Genomic DNA, 26,817 nt, shown 5'->3' on the forward strand with positions numbered 1-26,817 from the left:
CGTGTGACATTATATGTATAAAAAGAAAGACAAATTTGTCTACTATTGTATATGTTTTGATAAGCGATATTTTAAAACACTTTAATTTATAGAATTTATTTGTATTAGAGTGTCTATCAGTAACATGAACAATTTGTAAGTCTAAATGGCATTACTCTATAAATAAATAAAAAAGCCTCAAACTCAAAGACAAAAAGACAAAAAGACAAAAAGACGGACACACTACACCGGCCAACCAATTAACCTTACTTCCTTGTATGCATAACTAGATAGAAAAGCCTTACTTCTTTGTATACAAAACCGAATATAAAAGCACCATTTCCTCGCATTATATAACCAAGTGATTTCCGTAATCCAATCCAACATCAATAACATGGATCATCATCCAATATCCGAAGACCCCAAAACCCCGCTTCTCCCTCTCCACGATCAAATCCAACGGTCGCAGAGCTTCCATTCATCCTTGAAATCCATTATAACACTCAAGAACTTCTTCATCCTCCTCGGACCTCTTCTTTGCACCATCATATGCCTCTGTGTGAAGCTAGATGGCGCGGTGGCCAGCCGGAACATGTTGGCAGTGCTGGTGTGGGTGTTTTCTTGGTGGATCACGGAGGCCGTGCCCATGCCAATTACGTCCATGTCCCCACTCTTTCTCTTCCCTTTCTTTGGAATATCCTCTGCTGATGATGTTGCTCAATCTTACATGGACGATGTTATTGCCCTTCTTCTTGGAAGCTTTATATTGGCTCTTGCTGTTGAGCATTATAACATCCACAGAAGATTGGCCTTGAATGTGAGTTTCTCTAGCTACCATGCTTCTCTGCTAAGATGGATCATCTTAATGGTTATTTATGGTGTGATTATTATGCTTAATGGTTATTTTAGTACAAGCGCACAGATACATGAGAAAAACAAAGGAAGGGACCAAATGGCAAACATTTTACTTCTCTATTCGTTCACAATTTCCCTCGGTTATTTTTGCATTTCTTGTTTGGTAGAAAGCTATTGCAGCCATATTATATTACATACGATAATTTTAAATTTGCTTCGCCCGGAAATTCATTGGATTAGATTTGAGAAATCTGTCATTTACTAGTTAGTTCACTGACTAATCCCATAGATATATAATAGGGAACTTTAATGAAAAGCTTCCAGTACTGTTCATTTTAACGAAAAATCACATTTTTACATTAAGAAGTCAATCATGTATCATTCACTTTATCCTTTATTTTGTCCTTATCGTTAAAACTCAAAGTTTTCAAATCATTTTCATTAGTTTTTCTATATCCTATCGAAATTTTAAATATTGAAAAAATATATTTAGCTATTTTTTCTTCCTAAATTAATGCACTTTTGTCCAAGAATACGGAAATGCAAGAGAGGAGCGTCAATAACGCTTTACTAATCCATGGTAAATGTTACGTTAGAAAGGAAACGTGAATTTGAATTCTCATACATTTCATTCCAAAATCAACAAGAATCAAATGGATAGTCCTCCCTCCAATGACCCCAAAATCCCACTTCTCCCACTTGATGATCCAAATCCAAACCATAACTCACAAATCCGCTACCCTTCTTCACTGGAATCCATTCTACCATCGAAGAACTTGTCCATCCTCCTGGGGCCTCTTTTGAGCACCGTTATTTGCCTCTGTGTCAACTTAGATGGCGCCATCGCTAGCCGGAATATGTTGGCCGTGCTTGCCTGGGTGTTTGCTTGGTGGCTCACGGAGGCCGTGCCGATGCCAGTTACCTCAATGTCCCCTCTCTTCCTCTTCCCGCTCTTCGGAATTGCCTCTGCAGATGATGTTGCCCACTCTTACACGAACGATGTTATTGCCCTCGTTCTTGGAAGCTTTATTTTGGCTCTCGCCGTTGAGCATTATAACATACACAAAAGATTGGCCTTGAATGTGAGTCCTCTTTTCATTGTTGTTTTCTCGTATTAACCCATTCATGTGATACATCGCTTACATAATATTATTGGCATCAATAAAGCAAACATAAATACATCGTTTAAAGAAAACATAAATATATTTTCGACAACATTAATATGTGTCACAACTTGAGAATTGAGCGCCTTAGTGTCTGAACCCTACTAGGGTGACAACCACATTGTGCTCGAACCCTGTCGTATACTATCCGCTTAGGGTTTTCAAAATAATTTCTTTTTTGGATTCAAGCGATACTAGTGAAGGAGAAACAAACTTTGGACTTCATGTACAAGAATAATTTATGGTAATGCTAAAGAGACCATCTATTTAAACTAAATTTTGGAAACTATATGATGTGGTTGTTGATGATTGAGAGAAATTTTTTAATGTGCCGAAAATACAACTCGGTACATCAAGTGTCATAATAAAATTGGTTGGATTTTCTTTTTTCAGTTTCCAACAAAATGTATTATTACCCTTGATCAGTCGGGCAGTATTTACGGCACATTGAAAAATTTCTTGATGTTTGAATTATTATTTAAATATTGATTAACGTATTTATTTTTACATTTACAAATTGGTCAAGTTGATTTACCTAGTATTCCAGAACACAGATAACCCTGGTGTTCTGCGGAGATCCCTTGAATCCGCCATTGCTGCTGCTGGGAATATGTGGGACCGCAGCATTCATCAGCATGTGGATGCACAACGTGGCAACTGCGGTGATGATGATGCCCGTAGCCACCGGCATTCTTCGGCGGTTTCCGACGGGTCCCGACCAGTCCGTGGTTGTGAGCAACTTTTGCAAAGCCGTGATTCTGGGGGTGTTGTACTCCATAACCATAGGAGGGATGAGCACTCTGACTGGGACAGGTGTCAATCTCATATTGGTTGGAATGTGGAAGAGCTATTTCCGACAAGCAGCTCCGATCACCTTCAGCACCTGGTTCTGTTTCGCCTTCCCTTCGGCATTGTTGATGTTCTTGGCTTTGTGGGGTTTGCTTTGCTGCTTGTATTGCTCAAGGGATTCAGGCCAGGCTCTCTCTGTTTATTTAGACAAAGCCCATTTGAAGAAGGAGCTCGAATTGCTAGGTAGGAGCCCTCAAACTTAGAGCAACTTCCATGCAATCAACATCGAATTGTGGTGTATCTTAAGTCAATCATGCATTGTTGTGTGTGAATTTTTTGACAACAAAAACTGCTTCTAACTAAATTAGGCAAAAAAAGTTTGAATGTGTTTTTGAGGGAGTAGGACTTTTAATAAAAAAATCAACGTGTTTCTAATGAAAGTACTGATATTAAAGCGTTGATGACAAAAAATGTTTCTTACAAATGCAATTTCGAAAAAACCACTCTTTTTTACGGCAATTGTTGTGAATACCCCAAATGCCATAATAAAATAGGTAACACATGGTATCACCGTATTGGTCATGTTCTTTTTGGTTTTTTTTTATTTTTAGAAACTGTTCTTTTTGGCTTTTGGCCCAGTGTTCGGTATCCAATCTTAGGCACTAGAGAACACCTTCTGTGTAATTATATTTCCAAATCAACTTACAAGTGTTGATGCGGCAACCGGCAGGTCCAATGGCTTTTGCTGAGAAGTTGGTACTGGCTTTGTTTTCGGTGCGTTCCCAAGTACTCAGTTTCGCATAGTTTTTTAGTATGGATGTGTCCTTCAGTTATTATGACTAGCATTTTCTGCAGATGCTGATTGTTTTGTGGATGACAAGAAGCATAACGGAGGATATTCCGGGCTGGGGAGTCCTCTTCAACGGACGTGCCGGAGATGGAACTGTCAGTGTGAGTATTGACATTTCTTCTTATGTGTTCTAACTTTAAACACGAAATAGCTGTATACACAGACCTTTCGTTGGATCAAATTTTCAAGTGTGACTTGAAATGTTTGTAGGTTATGATTGCAACTTTTTTGTTCATAATTCCAAGCAAAAAACAAAAAGGTGAGAAGTTGATGGACTGGGAAAAATGCAAGAAGCTACCCTGGAATATCATATTGTTACTAGGTGCTGGTTTAGCCATAGCTGACGGAGTTCGATCCAGTGGCCTTGCTAATTTATTATCTGAAACCCTAGATTTTTTGGAGGCAGTCCCATATGTTGCCATTGCTCCTGCTGTGTGTCTCATAAGTAGTTCCATCACTGAGTTGATCACATCAAACAATGCGACAGCCACGCTTATTATTCCTCTCCTAATTCAAATTGCCAAAAGTATGCATGTCCATCCTCTCCTTCTGATGATTCCGGGTGGCATTGGGACACAATTTGCTTTCTTGCTTCCTACGGCAACTCCTTCAAATACCGTAGGATTCGCCACTGGCCACATTGAGATCCAAGATATGATCAAGATTGGCTTGCCATTGAAGATTGTTGGGATTGTTGTGTTGTCCCTTTTGATGCCCACTCTTGGTAACATTCCTTTTCTCTTCATTATTTAGCTCACTTAAATTTTGATCAATTTTCATCTTCATTAGTTCTACTTGATGTTGTAGTTCATAAGTAACTATTGAGTTTTGGCTATTGCAGGAGTTTATGTATTTAGGACAAGTGAACCAGTTCAATGACTTGAAAGTTCAATAATGTTATGATATCTCACAAAATCTCAAGGCATAACAAAAAGCAGAACATGTTTTGTTAGCGATAGTCCTATGATTCCATTCATCTGTGAGTCTATTTGTGATTCTGAGATACCTATATGAATTCAAAGCATGATTTTAAATTTACATTTCATATGTGATGTCCATGATGATCAACCTTATAAACATGTGTGATTATGTACATCAAATCAAATTAACTTTAAACCAAACAAATAAATAAAGTACAACTAATGCATATATATTTTTGCTTATTATACAAGATCACACCATTACATCATCTCTAATAAACTAACATTACATCCCAAGCAAATTTAAGTTTTAACAGCACACCACAACATATATCGCACACAAAGTTTAAGGCTAGAGTAACCAAGATAAATCAATGATCAGAGGCTTCCATGGAGATGGTGATTTTCTGGGCTGTTCTTGATCACTATACACTGATCAATTTTGCTTTCTCCAAACTCCTTGCTCTTCAACCTCGCGGGGAAGATTTTTGAACCTTGAACAATGGCTAATCTCCATGTAGCGGAGTGCAGGCATAATTTTCATCAAGTTCTCCCCATCTTCCTCATAGTTCAGCAACTTCAAACACAAACCCTCAACATGTTTCCAAGTGGACTGATCACTGGTCAGTTTCATAATGTCACAATTCTCAACACAGAGATACTGCAATTCAGAAAGCACATTCGGATGAAACCAGTTGGGCATTGTGTTGGAATGATAATTCCTTACATACAGCTCCCTGAGATTTGGAGGCATTTTAAGCCCGTCTAACTTTACCAAAGTTTCCCGTTCTTTACAGTCTTCAGCATCAATGGTAAGGACTTTGAGATTGCTGAGACTTGATAGGATGCCCATTTCATCTTGGGAGATTTCAGTGTCAGCACTTAGGACAATTCGAAGAACTCTTAGCTTCTTTAGTTTGCTGAGCTCACGAAGGGCGCAACGTTGTGTTTTGGCCGGATTCACCACCTTGAACCCGGTGAGTTCTTGTAGAAGACAGAGGCTCCCCAAACCCTTGGGTAGGCAATCAAGGGGACAATCTCCAACGTCCAAGACAATGAGCCTCTTCAAACATTGGATGGACGGGTGTATTTTGACTAATTTTTTGCATCCGTTCAACACCAAAAGCTGGAGGTTAAGCAGTTTCTGAATCGAAGATGGGACTTCCCGTATCTGAGTTCCACTCAAGTTTAGACATGCTAAGCGTTTGAGAGAACTGATATAGTTGAAGAGATCCTCAGCACACAACACTGTTAAATAAAACATGTGAGATGGAATATTTTGTTTTGTTTCGTTTTTTGTTTTTGTTTGTGGAAAATGATTTCTACATGTCTCTTCTTCTTATACACACTCATGTTTATTTTATTCCTTTGATTTATTATATCCAAAGGTCATAAATAAAGTAGGTGTGCATAAAGGAAGAAAAGAGGAGTGTGATAATCATTTTTTTTAATGCACAAACATTACATATACAAGCGCATGCACTCAATAGATCGAAATTAGAAAGCATGATGAAGAATTTAGAGTACGTTCTACCTGGAGATGTGGTACTGCTATCTTTGACAACTTTAGAGTAAGACAGGTCCAACACCCTGAGGGACTCCAGTAACCCAAGATTCTTGCCAAAGTTATTAGGTGGGCTTGACATGAGAAAAAAAGTCCTCAACTTTGGATTAACTTCTAATTCCTTCTGGTCATCATCCATATCTTCGCTGATACCGAACCATCGTGGCTTTTGCTCATTTTGCTCATGTTTCTGCATTAGCTTTCCTTGCTCATTGAAGATGCAAAATGCCTCCTCTCCCGCAATCTTGATAATTAGCTCCCGCACCATATCGTGTATCTTGCACTTATAAACTTTCCCATCATACCATCGCCGATCCACTACTTCCAGCAGGCATCTGTTCACTAGTTCTGCGAGATATTCATATCCCAATTCTATAGCTGTTTTTGAATCCTTTTGCTGGACGAGGCCCTCCCCAACCCACCAGTGAATCAACTGTTCGGCATCTATCTCGAAGTCTTCGGGATAAATGGAGACGCACAATAGGCATTGCTTGAGACTGGTATGTGGAAGTTCATCATAGCTTAACTGCAGAGAGTTGATGACATCTACATTTTCTCCTTCGGTTGTGAGTGCATGGAATTTTTTCGAAATGTCCGTCCATTTTAAAAGAGAATCAACCTTCGCAGCTAATAAGCTTCCTAAAGTCTTTATTGCCAGAGGAAGGCCACCACATTTCTTCAGGATACGCAGTGAAACATCTTTATAATCATCACCAGGGCATTCTCCATTGCTTTTTCGAAATGCATATTCACTGAATAAATCCCAGCCGTCTTCGTCCTTCAGACGTTTATGGTAATGAATTTGTGTGTTTCTAAGAACCATTGTTTGCGCAACGTCTTCAATCCTGGTGGTAATAATGATGCAGCTGGATTTACCAACTGATGTTGGTAGCTTGGAGCACAGGTCTTTCAACCAATCTGATTTGTTTCTGTAAGGCCACACATCATCCAGGACAATGAGATAGGATTTACCGTTAAGGACATTGATGAGTCTGCGCAAAATTTCATCACTCTCCGAGGAAGACGTTTCTTCATTAACTTTGTTGAGTAACTTCTTCAGGATCCACTGCTCGCAGAAATTTCCTGAAACACATACCCACATTGTCTTTTCAAAGTGATCCAAGATTTGAGAATCGTTAAAGAGTTGTTGAGCAAGGGTGGTTTTGCCCAAGCCCCCCATCCCCACAATGCCAATGTAGTTCATTGCTGGTTCCTTCTCGTCGTCGTAAAGTATCCACCCTTTCAACTTTTCTATGTCCCCATCCAATCCATATGTCTTATGTGGGTTTAGTGAACCAACAAATCGCCTGCTGCTGCTGATGTGTTCGCTCAAACTACTATCGGCAGTAGCTGATGCAGTCAAATACTTGACCAACTCATCGTGCACGTCCTTCATATCAGAATTAATCTTCGTCAACCTCCTGCCCATCTCATGCGGGAAAACCGGATCCAGAGGCAACAAGCATGAGAAGAACCTCTTTTTCTTCTTTTCTTCCTCCCTAATCAGGCAATCCGTCAATGCGTTATCGGCTTCATAAATCACTTCCCTTAGCTCACTCAAATTTTTCTTGATCATTTCCTGATCAGACGACAGTTTCAGTTTCTTATCTGCGTCGACAACTAAGCATCTCATTTTTCCGAGCCATTTCTTCATCTTCTCAAGCTCACTTTTGAAATTAAAACAGAACTGAGCTTCGTGCGCTGCAGCACTGACTACTTGTGCTGTTACGGCCTGAACCAGAGCTTCAACTAGCATCGTCATCGATCTGTTACATTTTTACACATTTCGCTCTTAGTTATATTATAGTTATGATACTATTATTTAAGACAATTAAAAATAGATAAAATCCATATTAGAACATTTTAGCATAGAATAAGTTGAAAAATAGCAAGTGGAATTGCCATGGTGGTTAGAGTCTCTCTCTTACACAATGCATCTCGGGTTCAAACTATTATTCTCTCTTTAATGTAAATCAGTGTAGAGCATTGCTTATAATAATAAAATAAATAAATAAGATGACAAACTCTTCCCTCTCCTTAATAATAGTAATTAAAAAAAAAATGTTATGCCCAATCGTGAAAGAAATTATAGAGTGAGTGAGAGGGAATGGCAAAGAGTGAGAAGGGATCAAAGGTTTGTGATATGTGTTTTCTCTCTTTGTCTTGACCCCCAACTAGTTTAGCCAATCACACCTAATATAGGATATGGATTTACTCATCACCCTCAACTACTAGGTCCTGAGCGTTGCCCCAGTTCCTTAGAGTGCAACACGAGATTAATCATGGAACTAGCGTAAATTTTATATACATAAAAAATGGCTTAATAATAAAATTACATTCCTTTGTTTCCACTTATTTCTTGCTTCAAGCAAGTAGATTATCGTTTCATGATTGGAATGATCTGTAAGAGCAAGTCAAAGAGCCATAGGACCCTCTTTAGCAAGGTACTATGTTTGTAATGCTTCATGCACATGTCTTTGAATAAAGATTAGAGTGATGGCTCATTCAGCTTCTTCCTCGCTATTGTTGGCTTCGCTAGTTTTCTAACTTCTTAATAGTTAAGTGGAGCTTCTCATTTTATATCCCATTGAGTTTAGTTTTGCCATTGTTGACTCGGAAGTATGCATGCTGGGCTAAGGTGGAAAAAATATAGCCCGAGAAAAACTTGGAAAACAGGTTGGGCTTCTAGCCCAATAAGGAACCCAAGTTTGAAACGAATTTGGGCAGCGATGCCCAAAGCCGAGACTTCACTGGAGAGCAGAGCTCAAATATGGCTATTGGCTAGTTTGCTCTAGCACTTTATTTGGATGAAGAAATTTTATATTACTAAATGATTTTAAAATGATGAAATTTTATTTTTTTTTATGTTTTTGAGTTTTCTTATTTACTTAGCCTAAAACAACAACAAAAATTTGAAATATGGAATTTATTATTTTTAAACTATTACTCATAGAAATCTAAAAATAACACATATTTACTTGGAGTTTAAACTTAAGAATTACAAATTTTGTTTATATCTAGACATTATAAATTTATATATATATATGAATCTAAGCGAGAGAATCCATGCATGTTAATTTACAAAATTCTGATTTCTATGAAAACTTGAAGTTTATTTCTCTATCTAAACATATTGTAAGGGTATGTTTACAAAACCGTAGTGAAATACGAAGAAACGGAATTGCACTTTTTTTCGAAGCATTCAAGCGATTATCAATATTTCCATAGAGGGGGTATTTGTATTCTGGGATAAGCCTCCGCCAGAAGAAGTCCAACTTTTCTACCCACCACTCCTGTTCCTTCTACCTTTCAGCCGAGTCTACCGACTCCCTTGAACGTTCACCAGCTCAATCTCGTCAATCGGCGATGATGGGCCTCAAGCTGCACGGGTTCAGGATGATGTTTTCAGGATGGGTTTCGAAGCTGCAGTTGGTGAAGAATAGGTTGTCGTTGGCGAAGATCGGATTTGGAACTCGCTTGGTGCACATTTGGCATTGAATACACACTCCGGATCTACTGCTATGGTGGCTGTGGGATATATTACGGTGGCTATGTTGTTGGAGAGAGAGATGAGAAGTAGATGGAGAAAAGAGATGGGGAAGTCGAAAGAACTGGGGGATGGGAAGAAGAGTATCAGGGAGCAATGATGACGGGGAAAAAGATGGAGAAAAGAAAAGAAAAAAGAATTGGGGATGAGAAAGGAGTTTCACGGAGCAAGGACCTTGTGGAAGAAGACAACGGGGAACTAAGGTTTATTAATCTGTTTTTCCAAAAACATTAGGATGACAGGGGGGCGGGGTCGGCCGCCACCACCATCCCAGCCTCGGTGAAAGAAAGAAAGAACATAAAAAATCTCATCTGCATATGGTGTTTGGTTTTTTAACTTCGGGGGTACATTGATCAAAATTGAAGCATGAAAATTTCCTGAAAATTACTTAATGAGCATCATATACAGATAAGATTTCCAGAATGTGAATTTTTGTTATATTTGAAAGTTTTAATAAAAACTGACATTTACGAATTTAGGTGTCAAAATTTCGCTATAAATCATAAATTCTCAGTAGAAAGAAGTGAGTTCAAATCAAATTTTCCTAATACAAATGCTTGACTCCGATTTATAGGTAATGCGTTTCATGCTTACTCTAATTCTTTCTTACTTCGATTCTTGGTTGGAAAACATGCCCTAAGCCCAACGGTAGTTGGTTGGTGACGCGGGATGGAGCAACCAGCTCAACATCAACGTCGTTACTTACTCAGATGTAGAAAATAGGTGGCTTGAGGGTACCATCACTGCCCAATCCTCGACTTCGGTCGAGGAGGGAGGGGACTATGATGTTAGTTGCATGGGGAGAATGCGGCTAACGGCGCAGGAAAAACATCATGAGCGCTGGATTTCCATAATCCGGCGATATTCAACCGGAATCTCGCGTGTCCGTTCGTTAAGGACAATGTCTTGACCTCGCTGTCTGTTCGGCTCAGTCGCGAGCACTAGTTGGCTCAGCTCAAGCGTTGGGCTGATAGTTTGGGCTTTGTCAAATATGACTCGAGATTTAATTCTTGCAGAATTCGAGTTTAGGGTTTGTTTAAGGAAATTTTAACGAAAAACTCATGGTACTGTTTATTTTAACGAAAAATTACATTTTTACACTAAAAAGTCAATTCTGATACTATTCACTTTACCCTTTATTTTGTCCTTATCATTAAAACTCAAAGTTTTCAAGTTATTTTCATTAGTTTTCCTTTTGTATGTTTAATTGATTTCCAGATTTTTGGTCAGTAACTTCGCATAACTCACAAACAACATAATTCAAGAAATTCACGATATGATATATAATTTTATAAATTATTAAATTGGGTTCATGCTCCATAGTGATTGTTTATATAATCAAGGCTTTGAAACATGAATTCGAGTTTAGAATTACCCGGTTGACGTGGCCAAACTTCGAACTTGAAGTGACCTCCCCAGTCGAGTACAGAGCACCTGCTGCCCTTGCTAATGGTGAATCTACAAAGAGAGCCATATAAATGGAGTTTTAACAAAAAGTCAACGGTAATCATAATTGTGAATAAATGATAATCATCACTATAAAAGTTTCATAAAGAAATATAGGGAGATGATCCTTCAAAGACTATTTGATTCATCGAACTCCATATACTACAATAAAATACCCTCTTAGCAAGAAGATAATTCCTCTATAAAAGCAAGAAATGAGTCGCATAAAGGATTTTCATCGAGGTAATCCTCTCGCAGATGGTCTAAGGCGAGGAAGTAGTGATCGTCTTTTTACGATGAATTATTTCTCACTATATAGTGCAGCGTCAAAAGCATGCATGTCTTACTGATAAATGTGTTGAGAAATAAATTATAAAGTGAGAAGGAACATGAAAGAGATACATGTGTGTTTTACCCTTAAACTTGTGCCTTTATTCATATTAATTCATAGTGCCCTTTACTTAACCTCAAGAAATAGAGTCAGACAGAGAAATAAACTTCTAGATCATATAGATCTTGTGCCTTTATTTAATATAAAATATTATTCATAACAAGCTCAATTTGTTTTCTTAATATTTTGCTCTATTCATCACATATATGATCTGGTTTTAGTGTATCTAGTTTCACAAAAATCAAGTTTTTAAGAACATTTAAAGTATTTTTTTGGCATAAAACATCATCCTTTCTTGACGTCCAAAACATATAGATCGAGGGCACGACCGAATCAACTAAGAACTTCACAATAATGAATCTATCATCATTCAGGAGCACATACTCAAATTAACGTAATCGATCGAGTTGGACTTGACTATCGGAGGACTTCAAATCCTGCTGATCAGATACAAAGAATTAATCCATTTGTGATAATATATATATATATATATATATATATATATATGTATGTATGTTTGTATGTATGTATGTATGTATATGAAACCAGAAATTATTAATTGATGGCTTTTACTCTGTAATCTATAGTATAATTAGCAGGAAAGATGGAGAAGAAGATGAATGCTACCTTGTTTTGTTTCCTGGTGAAAGCTAGCTAGCTGCTTCATCTGCATCTGACTGTGTAATCAGTGAGACTGATGCACCAAGACTACATGAAAAAACACCTTATAACTTGTACTCTTGGGTTTGATGGGTTTGATATTTCATTGCAACAATATATATATATATATGGGTTTGATATCTCATTGCAACAATATATATATATATATATATAGAGAGAGAGAGATATACTCACACAAGTAGGGGCCACTGATTATCTTTTGGGACTTTCTAAGATAGTCCGGTTTTATATTTTGATTTAAAAAAAAAAACAAACAATATTATTTATACTAAGATAGAGGGAATACGTTTAACCTTGCAAATGAGTTAGTAATAATATGATTTGAATTAGCTTTTGATGAGAATCGAACGTAAAACTCTTCACTTACAAGTAAAAAGAAATATTATTAGATCATAGTACTAAGTCATATATTTTAAGATTTTAAAAGTTAGATTTTTATTTAGAAAATACAGACATTTTAATAGTTAGAAAATACAAAAGTTTATAATTTAAAGATTAAAATATTTGAAATATTAGTGAACAAATGAACTTTTTATCTTTTGACGGTCCACAAAACTCTATTATTGTTGTCGACTTCTGTTAATCGTGGTTCTTGTGGGTGACGGATGATAGCCATGACGTGTATATAACATGTAATGGATGACAACATTAAACGAAGTCCATCTTCATGAACTTTAAGTTAGGACAAACTCTATTATTGTTATTGCCCTTTAATTATTAGACAATTCGATTTATTATTTAAACCCGTAGGGTAACCTTCTTTATTCAGTGGAGACTTAATAAATCATTATCTTTCAGTCACCATATGCCGTTAACTTTAAAAAGTGAATAGAAACATGATTTTATGTCCACACTTAGATTTATTGGTTTTTAATTGTTATGATTTGAAATTGGAACATCGGCAGTTTGAGAGGAATTTATTGATTAAAAAAAAGTTATACCTAGTCAGGAAGGACAAAAAACTTATCCCTCATAAAGCAAGAAAAACATAATACAAGAAAAGATAAGAGACATACACATTACTCCTCTTGAAAAATAAAATACAAGAAAAAAAAGGACCAGACGTTAACCCTCTTGAAAATAGAAAATACAAGAAAAGCAAAGGGTGGACATAAGACCAAAACTCTCTAAAATAAAACCTAAAAAGTAAGAACTTGTAAGACAAATTGCAAACCAAAAAAGGAAAATCCAAAAAATAGGTAAAAAGAAAACCACACATCAAGAATGGGAGATAAACCTGTAGACCGACATACCCAAGAAATCTGATTGCAAAAAAGGAAGAATCTTTATAGGAGGAGTGGCATGTCAAACAAGTGAAGACAAGAGAATGCCTAAATTGGCCAATTTATCAGCAACTGCATTCCCTTCTCGAAATGTATGAGATCAACAGAACACCATGTGCTGCAATCGAAAAATATCGTTCTTCCAATGAGTCTGGAGTGACAAAGGAGGAGAAAAAAAACCAGAAGCAAAACAAGATATCACGCTACAAGAGTCACTTTCAAGCCATAAATATTGCCAACCCCGCTCATGAGCCAATTCCACAGCAAGAATGACAGCATGAAGCTCTGCATATAAAGAAGTACGATACCCCAAGCTCAGTGAGAAACCACCAAGAAAATAACTTACAGAATCTCGGAAAACCCCATCACAAGACCAGGTTACCTTTAGCAAAGCCATCTGTAGGAGATGCAAAAAAAAAGAACTATAGAAAGAGCTTTACAGAATTCAGCCCCGATTCCAAGAAGGATTAAAAGTTGCTTAAACAAATTCCCATTGTTAATATTTGAACTACATGTTATTTGGAATTTTTCCACTTGCCACCTCCATTAATCTTCTTCAACTTTCTTTTTTCTTTTTCCTCTTATGTTTAAGGGTGTACTATCCACACCTTCTGTTAATTTTTGTCTTTTGATCTTCTTCTATTCATCCGATTCGAAGGCCAAAAATTATAAGGATGTGTAAGAAATAAAAAAGGATGTGTAGATATCACACTCTTATGTTTATTCTACAATGCCAGTAAATATAAGGAAAGCAATTGTAAGGTTCATTGTCACATCCCCGCCCAGGCCCCCACCACATCCCGGACTCGATTCCACCGTAGCACAATATTGTCTGTTTTGGGCCCCTACCACGCCCTCACGGTTTTGTTTCTGGGAACTCACACGAGAACTTCCCAGTGGGTCACCCATCCTGGGATTGCTCTGGCGCGAACTCGCTTAACTTCAGAGTTCCGACAAAACCTGAAGCTAGTGAGCTCCCAAAAGGCCTTATGCTAGGTAGAGATGAGAATATACATATAAGGCTTACAAGATCCACTCCTCTGGACGATGTGGGATGTTACAATCCACCCCCCTTAGGGGCCCGACATCCTCGTCGGCATATTTCCGGGGCAAGGATTGGCTCTGATAGTAAATTGTCACATCCAAGCTCGGGCCTCCACTACATCTCAGGCTCGACTCCACCGTAGCACGATATTGTCCGCTTTGGGCCCCTACCATACCCTCACGGTTTTGTTTCTGCAAACTCACACGAGAACTTCCCTAGTAGGTCACCCATCCTGGGATTGCTCTCGCTCGAACTCGCTTAACTTCGGAGTTCCGACGGAACCCGAAGCTAATGAGCTCCCAAAAGGCATCGTGCTAGGTAGAGATGGGAATATACATATAAGGTTTACAGGATCCACTCCCCTGATCAATGTGGGATGTTACATTCATGTTTGTATAAGGCTTGTGTTTTCGAAGTTCCATTGCCTATATTGGAGGTATGATGAGTTTGGGAATTTGTGTTTTTCAATATGTGGTTCTAAAAGACACTAGGCGCTAATTGGTCGGCGAGTTGGAACCTAACTCCTAGACAGCTTGGCGGGGTCTAGGCGGACTAGGTGGATTTAATTAAATCTATTATATTTCGTGTAAATAAGTGTTTGTTTATACTTAAAATATATATGATTTCATCATAAACTACAAAATGAAATGACATATATATTATGAGTTATTAGAACATAATGAAAACATGGGGAACAAGTATATAATGTGTGTTCCTTTAAGTATTCAACAAATCTCTTACAATTTATTGAAAAAATAAAATGCAAAATAAAAGTTAGATATTTTCTGTCTAAATGAATTGCAACCTAGGCAGGTCTGGGCGGGCTAGGCGAGTGTCTAGGCGGGCGTCTCACTAGGTCTAGACACCCTTTCTTAATTTTCAAACGCCTAGGCATTAACCGGAGTGATAGCCAACCACCTAGCACCTAGGCGGCGCTAGGCGGAGATTTTTAGAATAGTAATGTCAATTTGTTTTTTTATGTTGTAGATACATTCTATGTTTTTATATAAAGAAATTGGTTTATTCTACGTATTCTGTTTGTGTAGTTACCTATCTATTAGGTAGATAGAGTATATGTTTTTTTTTATTCATTCCCTTCTAACTTTCTACTAAATAAATTTGGGAAGTTAACCTCCTACTAAATAAATTTGAGTATCGTGTTAACTTTATACTAAATAGATTTGGCAAGGTATTTTATATTGGTTATTTGAGTTTTGATTACGTAACAATTTTGTTTAGATGTGTTGCAGGTGCCCCATGGCAAGAACATTCAAAATAGGAAACAAAAAAAAAAAGATGCATAAATTAGGGATTTTAATTAAGGGGTGTGATATCCACACACCCCTTTTTACTTCTTCCACACCTTTTAAGTTTTTGGTCGTCGGATCTGATAAATTGAAGAAGATCAATGAACATAAATTAATAAGGGAGTGTGAGAAGTAAAAAGGGGTGTGTGGATATCACACCCCTGAATTAATTCTCATAATTTAACATACTGGCGGAATGGACATAAAAATAGAGAGTTTTAATAAGGGGTGTATTATGCACATACTTTTTTTTTACTTCTCACACACTCTTTGTTAATTTTAATTCATCCGATTCAATGGCCGAAAATTAGAAAAATGTTTGAGAAGTAAAAATAGATGTGTAGATATCATACCTCTTTAAATAAAAAGAGTTTCACAAAGCTATAAATATATATATTTTTTTTTAATTACATGTTATGGGCAATCCTACGAATGAGAAGCACAATTACCCAGGAGGATTCTCGTCGGATCCTTTTTGTGAGGATTCTCGTCGGATCCTCTTTGTGAGGATTCTAGAAATCTTCTAATCATATCTGTTCATCGTATATCGTGTGATCAGAAATCATTATAAATTTTTTTATTTAAAATTGAATATAAATAGCACCTGACAAAAATTGGTCGCACGATGTACGATGAATATATGTGATTAGAGAATTCCCGAGACCCTCATAAGGAGAATCCGATTAGAATCCTCTCTATGTGCTTCACTTGCCCCAAAAGCAAGTCTGCATTAGGGGTGGGCAAACAGGCCCTAGGCCCGTAGGGCGGGCCGGTTCCACGCAGTTTGAGGCGGGTCTAAAATTTGTAAAGATAAAACGAGGCGGGCCAGAGCAGGTGCAAAAGCCTTAGGAAACAGGGGCCCCGTTTGGACCCGTTTCTCCCAATTCTCACAAAATTATCAAAAATCCCGAGTCTAAGAATCAATCCCTTCCTTGACGGCTCAACCTCAACTCCAACTCTTAAATCTCAATTGTCTTCTCCAGCCTCACCTCACAGAAATCACCCAGCCCATCATCATCGTCGCGAGTCGCGACCAACACAACAGCACCACTAATCCAACATAGCCATAGCCACCACAATATCGCTGCCCTCAGAAACTCAGCCTAGAGAGAGAAATAGATAGAAAGCAAGAGAGAAAAGGAAAAATGGCGTCATTGCTGAAATATTTGGTGGATCTAAGGAAAAACTGGTTTGAAGGTCGTTTCCCAATGCCTTCGCCATTACGGTACACCTCCTATTTCACAAATTGGTAACTTCTATCTCTCTCTCTATATGTATCTATGCATGTATAGACCGATTTGATTGTATTAGATTTGAACTATGCTAAATTGGTAATGAAAATTTAGGACTTCGATACGACAATATGTACAATCCTTACTACGATTTGGACATCAATGAGGCTCTGAGTCGTTTGTCAAGGGAGATTGTGGACGTTCGTAACTAGCGCCTGAAGCACGTCATGGACCTCTCCATGAAGCACGAATACCTCATCGAGCATCCTCAGTGCTTAGTCGATCATCACAAAAAAAATAATAATAAATAAAATAAAATAAAATAATCAAAAGACCCGTAGACCCAGCCCGAACCGACCCGTTTCTTTTAAACTTGGGTCCGATCTGGTCCCTTCAAAATTAGGCCCGGCCCGAGTCTACATAGACTCACTAGCCACGTGGATTTCCACTAGCATTTAGATGAAAATTTCAAAATGGGGCCCACTTTGAAAAAACTTAGACATTAGATTCTTGTTTCCCATTTTAACCCTTTCACGGAAAGGAGAGGAAAAAGAACATTGGTTTATGCTTCCTAGAAATGGCAATTTAACCTGTCAAACTCGATCTCTGTAGGTAATAGACCTGAACGGTTCAATTTCAGAAATTAGATTTTGCGCGCCACACCACACATTAGATATAAAAATTAGGGTAAATTACACAGAACTACCTCAATTATTAATCATTAACAGTTTCATACATCGTCTTTAAAAAGTTTCAATGTCATACCATATCTTCGAATTTCTTGCAATGTCATACCTTCCGTCAGTTATCTGCCAATTGATAAGATTAAAAGCACACCACAAAGTAGTACACAAATGTCCTATTGATTTTCCTTATTAACACTAAGATTTATCAATTGTAGCATATGAAAATAAGGGTCTTTCCCGCAGAAGATTGTTTTATCTAACTACTTAAAATGTCACAAAAACTGGGCTATTGTCCCTATTGACCAGCCATCAAAAAATAATTATTAGACCGACTTACACTTATTTAAAATCTACGAAATTTTATATGCAGATACTAGACACACAGAGCTACACTCAAACAAATTTTTGGGATTTTTGGAGTTGATTTGCTATTTAAATTAAATCGAACAAAAACAAAATAGAAACAGATTTTAAGTAGTTCACAAGTTAAGAAAAACGAGTTAGGGGAATTGCTATCCACCACCAAATAATCATGCAAACATGTTATGTTTCATTCAAATTCCTTTCATTTCCGGATGAAGATGCTCAAGTTGGCTCAATGTTAGAACTCAACCTATTACTCTTTCTTATGTAGTATGTTAAGAGAATGACATTTTCAACTTAACTTAGTCCCTAGCATGCAACCTAGAATGGCGTTTTCATAGATTTAACAAGTAGAAATCATTAAGAACGAAAAGAGTTTGAGTCATCACAAGACATCATAAATACTAGTGTTTTCTTACTTATCCTAGAAATTGGTTCACATGTTAACCGCAATTAACAAGTACTACTCTAGAACATATGTAGGTCCTCATTCGACAAGGGCAGGCACACATATATTCATAGCATTAGAATCCTAGATATGTTTACTAAGTATGCATCTGTAGAAAACACATAAAGAATTCATCAATGAGACAAGTAGTGAACCAATTTTCATCCATTCATAAAAGTAATTCAAACGAAATGTCATAACAAACTTGCAATTATATTCGGGGCTTCAAAACAGCCCCTAACTACTAAAAATTTAGTTACACATAATCCTTAAATAAAACAAAAAGAAAGACATGAGTTTGAGAAGATAAAACCGAAAGAAGAGAATGTCAAGATTTCCTCATTCCTTTCATTCCTTCCCCAACACAGCCTTCTTTTTTTCTTTCTTTTTTTTTCTCCCTTTTCTTCTTGCTTGCTACCCCAATTTTTTTTTCATAACTCACCCCACTAACAGCTATTTAGTGATGACAATAAGTGAGAGGAAATGGTAAAACAATTGTAACTCTTTAGGTAGCCTTTATGCCCATTACTCCCATTTAATTTTCCATTTCCTCTGATATTTGAATAGGTGTCAGCTGGCTTATTCTTGGCTGCATCAATTTTGGCTGCTAGAGTTATTGGATTTATTGCTTTCAATGCTTTCTTGTCAGTTACAAACTGCTCAGCCTCTTGGAAACCTTTTAGTGTTAAAACGGCCATAACTTCTTCTAGAAAATGATATTAACAATCCGCGAAATGCTCCAGAAAATAGACATCCATAGCTTTCCAAGAGTATAAGGCTCATTCTCTAATTCAATCTGAGCTGTCCACAACTTGCTTCCAAAGTCAGCTGATCTGCACAGGCAGTTTTGACGAATTTGTTACTTAAAATCCCACTTGTGCTATTTTTCTTTTCTTTGCTTGACAAATACAACAAAACACAAAAACAAGGTAAATAGCTCAAAAATATAAAGAACTAACTAAGAAAAGACAAGCGAATTTGATATAAAACATATATAGATATTAGTTTATCACCAATTCCTCTATTAAAAAATTAATTAAATATTAAAAAAAAATTTAATACAATTATTTAAATATTTTTATAAAAAGAAGGTGGGACCCACCCACCTTCTTCCCTCTCACCCGTTTTCCCCCACACCCCCACCTGTCTTCCCTCACACATTTCCCCCTTTCTCTCTCGATCTCCCCCACTGCCCCCCACCTTCTTCATATCTCCTTCTCATTCATCAGCTATTCGACGGCACCAATCCCATCAGACCTCAAACAAAAAATCAAACCCAATCCAAAATCAAATATCATTATCCCACCCCCAAAAATCAAATCCAAAACCAAAATTTCATCACCTCCAAACCCATGAAGAATCAAATCGCATCCGACATTCCCGAGCAGTCGCCGTTCTGGGTTGTCAACAGAACAAATCGCTCGTCAACATCAACGCCGTCTACCGCCTTATAGCCACAAGAGAAGGAAAATGAGGAACGCTAACGCTGTCTCGGCCGTCTGTGTTTTTCTTGCGTGGGCCTCAAACCCGCACCTAGTCGCGTCCGCATTGGCCTCTCGCTCTTCCATTCTTTACTCTGAGTGTGGAGATTCGAAGAGAACAGAGAAGACTGGAAGAGAAGGGGGAGAGACCGAGAGAGAAATGGGGAGAGGTGTGGGGAGGTTAGTAAAGCAGGAGGAGGAGGAAGAGGAGGAGGAGGAGTGCCATGGGAGGGAGGAGGAGATGGAGGAAGAGAGGGCGCGCGGCGGTGTGGTTCTGGAGTGAAGGGAGGAAGGGTGCGAGGGGGAGACGAGTAGGAGGGAAGAAAGTGGGTGGGTCCCACCTTCTTTTCATAAAAATATTTAAATAATTGTATTTTAATTTTTTTAATATTTAATTAAATTTTTAATAGAAAATGGGTCCCGTCTCAAGCTACGTTAGCATTTAACAAAATAATTGATAAACAACTGACAGAAGATATGACATTGCAACAAATTCGAAGATAAGGTATGACATTGAAACTTTTTAAAGACGAGTTATGAAACTGTTAAAGACCCAATAATTGAGGTAGTTTTATATAATTTACCCTAAAAATTAATACTTTTTCATGTCGTCTGGCGCCATACCATACATTTCACTATCTTTGTCTTGCTTAGTCTAAACGAAGCCAGTCTAGCTTAGTCTCTAAAGTTAGTTCAGTTCGAGAAAGTCCGGTGAAACAAATGCATCCCCACAATCTTGAATACACCCCAGTCACTTTTAACGTGTATCACAAAATTATTTATCTTCTTCAACTCTTAAAACCATTATCCCACTTCATTGTGAAACAAAACCCTAACCAATAAAACTACAAACACGTTAATGGAGAAAAAAAATTTAAGAATGAAATCTGGGATTCACGTTTCAGAAGTTTCACATGAAGTAAAACTTTATATATTTCATTGTTTTAGGTGATTTCAATAACATGAGCAAGCCTATAATCGCGTTACGAATGACATCTCTCAAATGAAGTAGGAGACTGCGTTATGCCTATTGCTGCCGCTTCCGACAGATATCCAACTTTAAGGCTTGAATGATATCCAACTTTGTTTCTAGTTATTATTTAAAACATGAATGATTGAACGGATAATTATTATCCCTTAAGTATGTGATGACGAGGATTCGAAGAAGCAAAAGAATGTGATTATTTATAGCATAGAATGATTCGCCATAAAATAATTCCAGGCATAATCCTTGAGTTTAATTTTTTCCCTATAATCCTTTTTGCTTTCTTGAATCATGTAAACTCAACAGAAACCTGTCCAAATAGTGCAACCAGCTCTTTACTGATATATGAACAGAAACACATGCAAATAACGTGGACCGACTCTCTCTCCTATTCCACCCGCATCAATACGTCGTTTAGGATTTGTTGAACTAAATCTCGCATGTTCAAAGTGGAGTTGTCCTTCATGTGTGGTTGGGAGAAATAAGAGAAATTCCGGCATCACACTGGTCTTCAACTTCACATTGAAAGTGCTTTGGATGATTTTGTGTATTTGCACTTAAGATGTAAAGAGTGTTGAGTTTATGTCAAAAATGTGAAGTGCACGTAAAAAATGTGAAGTTTATTTTGAGAGTGTCATGTGAGGGTATTATAAGAAAAAATATGAGATGTAATAAGATAAATTTTAATTGAAAAATAAATATTGAGTATATTAAGTATATAATGTGTATTCATCAATATGTGAAGTGTTAGTATAATAAGCCTTAATGAAAATAGTCTCTCAAACTGTGTTCTTAACCAAAAATATTTAACCAACTTTGTTTAATCATAACGACGAATTCATTAAATGTTTCCCTTTTTTTCAGTCATCTTCTCTCCTTTGCAACTTTGAGTCATAAACCAGCAGCACCTTGTTTACTCCATCTTTGGTCTACCTACGTTGCCTCTCCAAGACTCCACCATCACCACTCTTCTCTCTGTACTACCCAGTACCTAGAAAACCTGAAGACAAAATGTTCCTCCCAAAATGAAATTGTGATTTAAACAAAAACAAATAAATTATATATCATATAAATTAAAACTGATTAGATCCATTATCTTTTCTAAGCAAATCCAAACTTTCCAAATCATAATATCAAATTGCTCAATGGCACAAAAATAAATTGGTGAGTGGCAGTAGGACAATTACTTAGGGTTTATATCTGCACCCATAAGTGCGTCTAGCATATTGGGATTGCGAAGGAGAAAACAACACGAAACTGGTTTGGGATGTGGTGGTAGAAGAGAAGAAGATAAGTGGTGGCGGATGCGTGGTGGGTGTTTTTAAACTTTTTTTTTCTTTTCAGTTTTTAAATTGTTTATTGAAAGGTGATATTGATATTTAGAGGCTGAACATATTTATGGGGTCAACTTAAATGGGACGAGGAGTGTAAATAGAAAAACTATATTCCTTATTCACAATTTCTCTTTAATTCTTCAGGAAACTTGTACACCAACAATTGATTAATTTCCAACCATCAACAGATGATTGCAAACACCAACAGATCAACTAAACCCAAACTCTTCTTTATCCTCTGTTTTCTGGATTACTAGACTTCATGCAAGCGCTCACGTGCGTGCAGAAAACATTTTTTGAATCACGGCGTGTTACGTGCGACTTACACATTTTAAATGTATTTATATACGTTTTTTGACAAAAAGGAAGTTAAATATTTGAAGTAAATGAATAATTTTAGATCATGCTAGAAGAAACTCTCAAAAACCAATTAAAGCAGCTGAATTCACATAATAAAATCGGTTTCTATAGAATTTACATTAAGAATAAAGAAAATAATATTTAATAAACAATTGATTGAATCACATTATTGTTAGCCTATTGTGAGGCTAAGTCCATCCCCTAGTATAGATAATATTGTAAGTTAAAAAAAAACACAATCATTTGACAATTAATTTAAGTTAAAAAAAAACACAATCATTTGACAATTAATTTAATCACATTCTTATCCGTGTGCGAAAGACCTTTTTTATAAAGAAAATAATATTTAATAAACAACTGATTAAAGCACATTATTGCTAGCCCATTGTGAGGTACTATTAAAAAAAATAATAAAATAATAAAAAAAACTTTACTAATTTATCAACGGCATTGCGCTCCTCTTAAGATGTTTTGAACATAATATTCATGATTTTCCTTATTTTTTTAATTATATTTTTCTTTCCCCTTCATGTGGGCACCATCAACTTTCACTCATCCTTCCATTTTTTTTATTCTTTTCTCTCTTCCCACTTATATTTATATTATATTTTATGATGACCAAATTACCCTTGCATTATTTGATATATTATATTGGGCTACTTTTGGATTTTTTTGGTTGAGGGGCAATTTTGTCCTAATGTTTTTGTCGAAGCCGTGACACCAAAACTAGCCTCCGCCTTTATATATACACTAGAATTCATGCACGTGCTCACACGTGTGTAGAAGATATTTTTTGAATCACGGCGTGCTACGCGCGACTTATACGTTTTAAATGTATTTATATGCGTAAATTAACAAAAGAAACGTCAAATATTTGAAATAAATGAATAATTTTATATTATGCTAGAAGAAACCCCTCATAAACCAATTAAAGCAGCTAAATTTACATAATAAAATCGGTTTCTATAGAATTTACATTAAGAATAGAGAAAATAATATTTAATAAACAATTGACTGAATCACATTATTACTAGCCCGTTGTGAGGCTAAGCCCACCCCTTCCCCTAATGTAGATAATATCGTTTGTTAAAAAAAAATCATTTGACAATTAATTTAATCACATTATTATCCGCGTGCAAAAAACCTTTTTGTAAAGAAAATAATATTCAATAAACAACTGATTGAATCATATTATTACTAGCGCATTATGAGGTACTAATTAAAAAAAAAAAAACTTTACTAATTTATCATCTACACTATACGCCTCTTAAAATATTTTGAACACAATATTCATGATTTTTCTTATTTGTTCTTATATTTTTCTTTCCCCTTCACATGGGTACCATCAACTTTCACTCATCCTTCCATTTTTTTATTCTTTTCTCTCATCTAACTTTTATTTATATTATATTTTATGATGACCAACAAATTACCCATATATTATTTGATATATTATATTCAGCTACTTTTGAATTTTTTTGGTTAAGGAGAAATTTTATCCTAATATTTTTGTGGAAGTCAGTGACATCAAAACTGACCTCCTGCTTTATATATAGAAGATTTGCTTCAAAAGTTGCTTTTTGACCGTTCGGGGCATTTTTCTTTATGATTAAAGCTTAACTTTTTAGACAGCAAGTGGAGCATTTTGCAAAGCTTTACTGTTGATGCCGAAAGAAAAATGACAGATTATGCATGAAACACGAGTTTTGTGCAATGAATCTAAAAGTGGTAGACAGGACTCAAATTTGTTGCTGATCTTCATCTCCGTCTATAAGATTTCAGAAGCCATGTACAAAAATTATAAACGCCTTTTCATTCCGGTACTATGCATGAGTCCTATTTACATAATCTCACTAAAGTATACTAAAATAGTAAAAAAATTATCATCTATTAGTATCATAATTAAAAGAAAGGTTAGGATCTGGAGACATGCACTTTTGATACACATTTTGACACACATTTTTGCAGGACCTCATTCCATAATGTATTTTAGCAATCACAACCGTTCATCTTAAGATCATATCAACCAAAAATCACCCAATCCCAAACCATATGTCGTTGAATTAAATTTAATGTTTCTTTGTAGAATTGTATTTGGCCATTATCTTCCCTATAAATGAATGTATTAATGGTTTTGGATTTGTCTAATTTTTTGCAATGATGATCAATGAATCATGTACTAAAATATAGAAGATTTAGATTTTTAAAATACATTACGAAGTAGACTCTACAAAATAAATGTCTAAATGTGTGTAAAAAATGTGTCCTGAATCTCAACCCTTATACCCAAAAAAAAAAAAAAAAAATGTGATCACAAAACCATTAGCACACATGAAAAAGAAACCATGAAACCAAAAATAATGATGAATAAATTAAGTAGAAACTAGAAACACCTAATCAAATTGCAAAACAGCAATTATGGTAAGACCTAAATTAAGGATAGTTTAATTTCCCGCAACATATGAAATTAAAGCCTTAATATATCATGTGATCAATCAACAAAATCATTAGTGAACATGTAAAAAAAAAAAACCATGAAACAAAACAAAATGATGAATAATCAACAACAAAAACGTGTCTTTCTAGATCCTAATCTAAAAAAAATTAAAATTATGTGATAAATCAACAAAATCATTAGGGTATAAAAGAAACCAAAAAACAAAACAAAATGATGCATAAATTAAAGTAGAAACTATAAACACTTATCCAAATTGCAAAACAACAGTTATAGTAAGAGACAAATAAAAGCAAGTCTTTAATTTTCTGCAACAAATGATATTAAAGCCTTGATCTCTCTACATATCTCTCTACTCTCCCTCGGCAAACAAGAAACAAAATAATCAAATCTCATAGTTGATTAATGGGGACCTTTAGATGTGGAGGCTCTGTGCAATTGCACAAGATACTCCCCCTTAATGCTGGCACTAAGTACTCTGTTATTGTTATTGTCTTTTAGTAATCATGGTTTTCGTTCATATGATTAAGCTTTAAACAAAGTCTATATTGTGGAAAACTTTGATGCCAAAAGCAAAATGACAGATTATGCATGAAACACGAGTCTTGTGCAATGAATCAAAAAGTGGTAGATAGGAAAATAATTGTTCATAGATATGACCAAATAATTGTTCCTAGATATGTCCTGATAATTGTTCATAGATATGACCAAATTATTTCAAGCAAGATTCCAATCAAATTTGCATGTACACCACTCAAAAAAATTCCAATTGTTCATAGACATGTGTAAAGGACGACAACTTTAAACAAAGCCGATTGTTTGGAGCTTTAACTTTTAGACAATAGGTCGAGCCTTTTGAAGAAAGCTCAACTCTCGAACATTGATGCCAAAAGAAAAATGCCAGATAATGCATGAAACAAGATTTCCAATCAAATTTTCATGTACGCCACTAAAATTTCCAATCAAATTTGCACATACGCCACTAAGATTTCCAATCAAATTTGCATGTACGCCACTCAAAAAGATTCCAATTGTTCATAGACATGTGTAAAGGACGAGAACTTTAAACAAAGCCAATTGTTTGGAGCTTTAACTTTTAGACAATATGTCGAGCCTTTTGAAGAAAGCTCAACTCTCGAACATTGATGCCAAAAGAAAAATGCCAGATAATGCATGAAATAAGATTTCCAATCAAATTTTCATGTACACCACTAAAAAAAAATCCAATCGTTCATAGACATGTGTAAAGGATGACAACTTTAAACAAAGTCGGTTGTTTGGAGCTTTAAAGCTTAACTCTTGAAAATTGATGCCAAAGCAAAATGCCAGATAATGCATGAAACAAGATTTCCGATCAAATAATCAGGGATATTTTTCTCATTACTTCTCCTACAGAAATACAGGACCCAATAGTTATACATGCTTGCTGGCTCAGACTAAAACATTCAGGACAAATTTATAAATAATTGATGAACTGCAACAGGGCAAATAGATGATGATGAGAGGAATAAAGGTTTAGTTGGTCCAAGAGGGATAAGGGCAAAATGTTTAAAAATGATTAAGATGTTGTTGGTTACATAAATGTAATCCTTCACTTCTTGGTTTAGGGTCTCATCTATTCTTAACTAATCCATAATTGACAGCTGTGATAAA

General features: G+C 36.1%; 2 protein-coding genes across 6 annotated transcripts; one reads left to right on the top strand and one right to left on the bottom strand.

Annotated features, from left to right (window-relative positions):
* Positions 1-209: 209 nt before the first annotated feature.
* On the top strand, positions 210-4,681 carry LOC137730192 (tonoplast dicarboxylate transporter-like). 3 transcript variants are annotated; one of them, XM_088677225.1, is made up of 6 exons: positions 210-796; positions 2,552-3,029; positions 3,517-3,560; positions 3,642-3,737; positions 3,847-4,360; positions 4,478-4,681. In XM_088677225.1, the coding sequence occupies exons 1-6, from the start codon at positions 374-376 to the stop codon at positions 4,513-4,515; spliced, it is 1,593 nt and encodes a 530-aa protein (XP_088533351.1). In that variant the 5' UTR covers positions 210-373; the 3' UTR covers positions 4,516-4,681. The 3 variants fall into 3 exon arrangements, with proteins under 3 accessions (XP_088533351.1, XP_088533350.1, XP_088533349.1); XM_088677224.1 differs by having other exon boundaries at positions 219-1,916; XM_088677223.1 differs by having other exon boundaries at positions 221-796; positions 2,537-3,029.
* Positions 4,682-4,761: 80 nt separating this feature from the next.
* LOC137730190 (disease resistance RPP13-like protein 4) lies at positions 4,762-12,299 on the bottom strand. 3 transcript variants are annotated; one of them, XM_068469249.2, is made up of 5 exons: positions 12,132-12,299; positions 11,889-11,941; positions 11,043-11,125; positions 6,091-7,886; positions 4,762-5,804 (listed from the first exon to the last, which is right to left on the bottom strand). In XM_068469249.2, exons 4-5 carry the CDS (start codon positions 7,880-7,882, stop codon positions 4,993-4,995), a joined length of 2,604 nt encoding a protein of 867 aa, XP_068325350.2. In that variant the 5' UTR covers positions 7,883-7,886; positions 11,043-11,125; positions 11,889-11,941; positions 12,132-12,299; the 3' UTR covers positions 4,762-4,992. The 3 variants fall into 3 exon arrangements, with proteins under 3 accessions (XP_068325350.2, XP_068325351.2, XP_088533348.1); XM_068469250.2 differs by having other exon boundaries at positions 11,889-11,944; positions 12,132-12,268; XM_088677222.1 differs by lacking the exon at positions 11,889-11,941 and having other exon boundaries at positions 12,132-12,270.
* Positions 12,300-26,817: the final 14,518 nt, after the last annotated feature.

The sequence above is a fragment of the Pyrus communis genome, chromosome 10 (genome assembly GCF_041283825.1).
Source record: "Pyrus communis isolate YQ-2024b chromosome 10, ASM4128382v1, whole genome shotgun sequence".
NCBI classification, from domain to species: domain Eukaryota; kingdom Viridiplantae; phylum Streptophyta; class Magnoliopsida; order Rosales; family Rosaceae; genus Pyrus; species Pyrus communis.

Bases quoted from the DNA above. Each gene is read 5' to 3' on its own strand.
- LOC137730192 (XM_088677223.1), top strand. From the start codon at position 374: ATGGATCATCATCCAATATCCGAAGACCCCAAAACCCCGCTTCTCCCT. The intron at 797-2,536 runs GTGAGTTTCTCT...TGATTTACCTAG, and splicing joins ACAGAAGATTGGCCTTGAAT to TATTCCAGAACACAGATAAC. The intron at 4,361-4,477 runs GTAACATTCCTT...TGGCTATTGCAG, and splicing joins CCTTTTGATGCCCACTCTTG to GAGTTTATGTATTTAGGACA.
- LOC137730190 (XM_068469249.2), bottom strand. From the start codon at position 7,882: ATGACGATGCTAGTTGAAGCTCTGGTTCAGGCCGTAACAGCACAAGTA. The intron at 5,805-6,090 runs GTAGAACGTACT...TTTATTTAACAG, and splicing joins TAGCAGTACCACATCTCCAG to TGTTGTGTGCTGAGGATCTC.